The 7278-nt window shown below is 45.4% G+C and overlaps 1 protein-coding gene and 1 long non-coding RNA gene across 2 annotated transcripts in view; one reads left to right on the top strand and one right to left on the bottom strand.

The window, feature by feature from the left end:
- LOC115543668 (uncharacterized) overlaps positions 1–2956 on the bottom strand; it is a 22316-nt gene extending 19360 nt beyond the window's left edge. The window contains exons 1-3 of the long non-coding RNA XR_003976740.1: positions 2818–2956; positions 1623–1736; positions 485–535 (exon numbers count right to left, since the gene is read on the bottom strand). This is a non-coding gene — a long non-coding RNA (uncharacterized LOC115543668). The remainder of the gene's footprint in view (positions 1–484; positions 536–1622; positions 1737–2817) is intronic.
- Positions 1624–6448, top strand: dffa (DNA fragmentation factor, alpha polypeptide). The gene is made up of 6 exons (XM_030356086.1): positions 1624–2132; positions 2872–3030; positions 3145–3302; positions 3653–3848; positions 4223–4374; positions 4829–6448. Exons 1-6 carry the CDS (start codon positions 2039–2041, stop codon positions 5066–5068), a joined length of 999 nt encoding a protein of 332 aa, XP_030211946.1. The 5' UTR covers positions 1624–2038; the 3' UTR covers positions 5069–6448.
- Positions 6449–7278: the final 830 nt, after the last annotated feature.

Below are 7278 nucleotides of genomic sequence, written 5' to 3'. Positions count from 1 at the left end.
ACAGGAAAACATAGACTCTCCCGAGCACAGAGATAAAAGGGGAATGTAAAGCAAGGCCGTGTTTCTTCAACCAAGAAACCAAAGGCCCTTCTGTGTGCCCTTTATCCTCTAGAAGATAATTATCCTCCAGATAATAAGGACCTCCTAGTTCTGGATTAAAGCGGTTTAGATAGCGACGGTAGGGGGTTCAAATGATTGGCTGATAATTGGAAGGTTCTGCCCACTTGATCGTCCAGGGGGATGGATTGATCAAACAATACAGTTTCAACTTGTCAGATGAAATGCAAAAGTAACAGTAATTAAGGTCAAAGCTTAATGTCACCGCCATCATCGAGATGATTCCACATCCGTCGTGTCTTAATGAGTTTAAACTCAAGTTACATCAAATAATGTCTATATTTAACAAACAGGTTAGAACACGTTTATAAGTAGAAGCAGGTGTTGATTTAGATGCTTGGATAAAATATGTTTGCGTGCTTCTTACCAAAGCTTCTCTTGGAAAAGCAGGCCTTTCGTCACCAGGGGGAAGGCCAGACTGAAAAGACAACCCAACAACTGTATAAGAGTGCCATCTATTGGAAACATGAGGGTATTGCATATTTAATGGTAAAAGCATTCATAGCAGTCATTGCCAACGGATGACTACGAAAGACAGATTATAATTTATAATTCTTAATAAATTAATTGAAAACAATTCGGCTCAATTATTTTCTGCGTGATTGATCTGTTTAACTAGAGAAGCATACAACTAGTGAGTAATGTGGACATGTAGACACACTTTTTTCTTTAGAATAATTACATGGTTTGGCTTTAAAAAGTCAAAGTGTACCAGTGACTAAGGACCAATGCCCATAATTATACATGCACTGTAATAAATGCATATCATGTTTAAATACTGAGATAATAAGCAGAAGGTAAAGTTGACACATGCTATATGAATGTTACTCCAGTGTAAACTACAGTCTGTTGACTTGCTGTTATGCTTTGTAGCAAACCTATTTTGATTAAAAAATACTGTGTCCACTGGTTGTTAATATGAAAAGTTGGAACCCTGGTTATAACATGGATTATACTATCATTTAATAATCATGAAGTCTTATTCAGAATTATCTGAACCAGGAGTTAGTGAGTTAGTAAGTAACAACACACACCCAAAACAATACATAAAGCTGTTAGGCAAAGCATACATTTGAGTAGCCAGTGTTTGCATTCAGCCCCAGAGGGTCTCCCCGAGGCTGGCTGACATAATGGCCTTCTTCAAATAAAGACACTTCACTGCAACAATAAAAGAACCCAACGTTTTTAGCGCAAAAATGCATTCAATGTAAACTATGACCTCTTGTACCCAAGTGAACATGCCCCATGCGTTCACACCACAGGGCTGTAGAAATCATTAAACAGAGGACTGACCCCAGATGTCCAGTTGTCAACAACACACCAGAGTGTAACTTTTTAACGTGAGCATGGCTAGCTTTCCTCTGCTACATGGCTGACCTTTATCCCGCTAGTCCAGCAATACACTCGATTATCTAAACAATCAATCGATACACCTCATCGGACTATTGTCAGAGCATTTCTCGGTTTCTGGAGATGTGTTTGGTTGCAGAGTTTGTTTGAAATACCTGAGCCAGTGGATCAAGTTGATCAGTGGAGGCCATCTTCCTTCTCTTTGCTTGAGTCGTTCGATGACGTCGCAATCGATTGCTTTTTCTGACCCAGGACAACAGATCAGCGAGCTGTCAGAGCGGCGGTACAAACAGTTGTTATTTTAAGTCAAATAAATAAATATACGTTAAGTACAAAAAAAGAATCTATATGTAGAAAACGGATATTCTGTATGGTGTTTATTATTTTTGTGATTACGTTTCACGATCATAGACAAGGAAAACTACAATTGCAATTTAAACTACAGTTCCCGTGAACCTTCCTTCTCCAAAGCGGTTCCGCGTTTGAAATGTGAAGTAGTTTTATGTCTATGGTCGCTGCTTTTATTTTCCCGTAATTATACTTTATACTTGTCAACCACAGATAAAGGACAATGGGCGACATGAGACCCTGTAAAGTATGCGATTTTAAACGACAACATTCAATCGGAGTAGTGGTAACTTCTTTAGAACAACTCAAGATTAAAGGTAAGTCAAAATAGGAAGGTGTTCTTTCACATGCATCTCCGCATCAGCATGTCATTGTTATAAGTTATGTATAATTTTATGTTGTATTACTAGATTGGATTGGGGTTGACACTTCATATGGGTTATAATACCTATATTAAGCGTTATAGATGAAATACATGTTAATACATTGAGCGAATCATGAAGTCAAGTAGCATTGATACTAGTTTCGGTTTCTGTATCGTTCTGTAAAGTACAGATTCGATTGGTGACAAATTAACGTCTTGATTTTCCTACTAATGGAGATGTCCATTGGTTGCCACTAGCTGGATCTATGCTAAAATTGTACTTAAAGTACCAGGCCTCCTACGCGTTCAGACTTGCAAAAAAAATGCAAGACTGAAGATCGTCTTGTTCATTCCTGGAGCGCGAGTCACCAGGCGTGGCCCTGGCCCCCTCCAGGTTACCCTCCTCTCATGGTGGTTGCTAGGAGGAGGATGTGATATATATAATATATGCAAAAATATATTCAATTCATATTTGTCAAGTAATATTCTATGTAACACAAAGCAACCTACTACTCAATATCCTGTTCTTTTGGACATTTGAGCCATCCAGGCAACTAGCATTCAAGCCATGTATCCTCTTTATCAATGGTTTTATAATAATTTCTCATTATATGTATAATGGTTTATCTGGCTTGTACCACTGCTTGCTGACGAGCTCAATGGAGGAAATGTGTTTTCCGTTTCCTGCCCAGGTGGCGAGTCTCTTCCCATCGGTCCGGACGCTCCCGTCAAAGTGGTTCTGGAAGAGGACGGGACCATCGTGGAAGATGAGATCTACTTCCTGTGCTTGCCCTCAAACACAAAGTTCATGCTCCTTGGCCCGCAGCAGATGTGGTGCCCTGTCCGCAGAAGTAACCCTCCCTCTTTAAATCTGTATTGTACTGTTGGTCCTGTAGACAGAAGTTCTTCTAGTTCTTCTTCTTTACCGCCACTTCTCTGCCCAACTCACGCTGTCCCTGTTGCAGTCGACGGAGGCACGTCCTGGATGAACAGAGACTCCATGCTGCTGGAGGTTGACGCCGTGGACGGCTCCATCAGCCAAGTGGAGCCCTGGTGGCTTCTGGCCCAGCAGCTGAAGCAGAACATGTCCAGCATCATTACCATGTCAGAGACGGACCTCCAGGTAACCTCCAGCTACTGATCCAATGGAGCGAGGCCTTTGGAATATCGATGTTGCAGGCGGGAATATTTTCACAACCCGCGTATGAAGCAGAGCTCTTATATCTGAACATCGCGAGCGTGTCATTCTACTAGTGTGTCGTTCTACCACTGTGTCGTTCTACTAATTAGTGTGTCGTTCTACCACTGTTTCGTTCTACCACTGTTTCGTTCTACCACTGTGTCGTTCTACTAATTAGTGTGTCGTTCTACCACTGTGTCGTTCTAGTAATTAGTGTGTCGTTCTACCACTGTGTCGTTCTCCTCGTGTGACTTTAGAACCGCTTGCTCTAAAAACCACATTGCTCTTCCCAGACCTTGGTGGACATTCCTTGCGCGCAGCTGACTTCCGCGTTGAACTTCCCGGAGAGCAAGGTCCAGAACCTCCAGAAGACCCTTCAGGGGGCCCTGGACCACAGGGAAGAGGTGAGGCAGGCCAAGGAGCTGCTGCAGCTGTACGTCAAGGCCGTGGAGAAGCAGGACAGCCAGGAGGCGCAGTCCGGCCTGGAAGGTACGGCGGGGGCCAATGACCGGAGGACGAGTCAGCACGCAACCGTGCTGCGTGTTCACTGGAGGAGATGATGCGTCATTTGTTTGAACAATCTAAATCCTCCAACAAACAGAGCATATACACTGTCCTTCTAAACGTATTACTTCGTTCTTTTCATGTTTCGAATAATGTATTATTTTTTCTTATAAAAACGTTAATAAATATGTATTATTTTGAAATGGTTTGGCTTATCGGTGGGGGCCACTAGGTGGCGACATTGTATCTGCTTCAAAATAACAACCCACACACAAAAGTTCTGCAGTCATTTACCATCTGCTGCCCTCGGTACTTTCAGAACAAGAACCCAAAATGACCGTGTTGTTGTTCTGCTCCAGGGGCCGGGGACACGTTCGCTCCAGGGGCGGGGGGCATGGACCAGGGAGACGGGATGGAGGTGGACTCTGCGTCCGGGTTCATGACCAGGACCCTGATGGTGCTCAAGGGCAAGACCAGCCCGGAGACCCGGCTCTCCACGGAGGAGCTGCAGGTACACCGCTCAGACCAGCACACTGGAGGCCGGCCAAGACCAATGACAATTTGCCACGCAGGGATATATGCAAAACCGTTTGCGTGTATAGAGAGCCTTTAATTGCTGATCGAAATGTAATGATGCGTGGAATAGCAACAGCAGCAACCCCCCCCCCCCCCAGCCCTTAGAAGTCGATTTGCATTGAAACTGCACAATCCACTCCAGAAACAAAAAAGAAATAATGGCAATAATAATAGTGAAACTCCCCCAAACTAATTAGACTCATTTGTGTCTCCCTTAGCGAGAAAACCCCTCTGCAGCGGAAATGCTCTCCAGCCTATAACCCCCCCCCCCCCTCAGGGTCATCCACTTACCCCCCCCCCCCGCCCCCCCCCCCAAGCCTCTAACCCCCTGCCCCCCCAGCCTCTAACCCCCCCTGCCTCTAACCCCCTGCCCCCCCCCCCTCCCCCAGGTGGTGCTGACGACGGGGGTCCCGGCCCTGGAGGAGATGCTGGGCTGGGACGGCCCCCGCACCGCCGCCCTGCTGGAGGCGTGCCGGGCGGAGATGGCCGCCCGCCTGCAGCGCGTCCAGGCCCTGGGCTACCTCAGCAGCCTGGGCCAGCCGCCGGAGGCCGCCCGCCGGCCGGACCCGGAGCCCCAGCAGCGGGTGGAGCCCGACCCCGCCGCGGGCAGCCCGGACACGCAGGGCTGAGAACTGTGAGCTGGGGGCTGAGGCGCTGACCGGGCCGAAGGCCGGGAATGCCTTTTACCTCCCCCGACCCGAGGGTTAGTGGAACGGGATGAGTATTGGCGTTGGGAAGCCTGTCCTACAGGGGTGTGTGTGTGTTGGAACCAACAGGGGTGGGTGCTGGTTTGTGAACGTGCTGAATAGCTTCATCTTCCCGGGGAGTGGGTGAAACAACATTTGGTCGAACGTCACTCGCGACGCAGTCTCATGTTACACTGTGACGCAATGCTTATTATGTCCCCGGAGCGAACAGAATAGCCCTAACACTAAAATAAATCCAAAATCATCTTCCTAGACATGGCAGACTTGACTCTTTGACTGATGTGTTTGATCTCCGTCTTGGATTGCTGCTGTAACGAACAAGAGTTTAAAAGGCAGGTGAATTCAGGTGCACTGGAATCATTTTGATATGATGTTGTGGAAAGGTTGAGCTCGAGTAGAATGCTTTATAATAACGAGGAAAACCATTTCCTCCCCCTCAAATGAGCGTCTTGTTTTATGGATAATGGTCCTACCAAGGCTGAGGTTAATACAAGGGCAATGCATGTACTACGGCATTACTATGTTTGGAGTAAAAAGCACTATAGAAATAGACTACAAGTGCCAAACAAAACTAGTCTCTCACACACACAGAATAATGAGTCATTGTAACCAAAATAATCAATATGTTCCTGGAGGGTTGATCTAAGAAGTCCGATAATGATGTGAAAAGGAAAGTACACACACACACACACACACACACTCTCAGATCCCCATACAGAGAGTCCGTGGTCCATCTATCATCCCAGGCTGGAACCAGAGCAGAGCACTTCTAATGCGAGACCATAACCACGGCCATAACCATTCTGATGTCATCTGACGGATGGTCAGTTCCTTGTTGTGTTTTTCTCGATGTTTGAATTTGTTAGAGAGAACTGGGGACCTGGTGATTTTGGATGTCTTACTTTATAAAATATTATGTTGGGAATGGACCATATTAAAAAACAAAAACCTATGCTCATACGGATGTCGCTTGTCCACTACCCATCAAATATCTTTTTACTTTTCTATATGTGACAAACGTTAACTTTGGAGGAGTGTGTATCATTTGCATTATCATTTTTTTTTTTTGTTTAGACCCGTAATATTTTTTTTTATGGTTCGATATAAATTCTGCAATTTTCTATGCAGATTCTTTATTTCTTGTATAAATATTTGTTATTAATTTTGTACAATAAAATCTAGTTATCAAGCAATCTATTGCCGACTTTGTACCCCAATGAACTCTAGTTCTAGATAAAAGTATTATTTTGATAATCGATTCGCTCAACGCAAAATAAATACTTTCCATTTTTGATCAACGATTAATGTTTGATTGGATCATTACTTCAGACATGCATATAATTAATATAGTTCAACGGTTCCCTTGCTGTTTATTATAAATGCAACATGCAACGTTTTTTTTCCTGTATATATGTTCATGTACCAAATATATAATAGTACCAAATAATAACCTTTTATACTGATGAATCTTAAATAAAATTGCCCATCATGTGCAGGCTATAGCATCCCTGGGAAAGCTGTGACCTAGAATCCAGAATCTAACTGACTTCCAAATCCACTCCTCTCTTCATCACTAACCTCCTTCCATCACCTTTCAGTGTCACTTTACCTCACGGTCCAATACTGCGATGGCCCCATCTCCCTTCACTGCACCAACAAAAACACTGAAGCATCATCGTTTGGAGGGGGTTTGTGTTGTTCAAGAAGTGTTTTATAGTCAACCATCTTTTGAATGATCCTCCGTATTTGATCCTGTGCAACACGCTGCTGATTGGCAACGACAACAATGAGTCATCAGGGTGGGGGGGAGCTTTGGGGGGCAGAAGCGTTGGGGAGGAGAGCCTTGGGGGCGTTGGGCATGCTACCGGTCGGCGGTTGGGTAAGGGTCTCCCGCTGTGCGTGGTTCCTGTAGCATTTACTGCGACGCTGCTAGCCGGCCTAGCTGGGGTGACAGCCTCACGTATTCCGCAGCAGAGGTGGGGTAACAGGTGTGCTGCGTGGGAGGTGGGGGGGCGGAATGGGGCCGGGTGGGTTCTGACATGGGAGGGCAAAGAAGATCCCAAAGCAGCATGGCCGCTGGAGCTCTGTTCCGTGGCGAATTGCGAACCGAATGCGGCGCCGTGGGTCAGGTG

Source organism: Gadus morhua, chromosome 1 (assembly GCF_902167405.1).
Source record: "Gadus morhua chromosome 1, gadMor3.0, whole genome shotgun sequence".
Taxonomy (NCBI): Eukaryota; Metazoa; Chordata; class Actinopteri; order Gadiformes; family Gadidae; genus Gadus; species Gadus morhua.
Note: the sequence above shows the minus strand (reverse complement) of the source record. Positions and strands in the feature narration are given on the sequence as shown.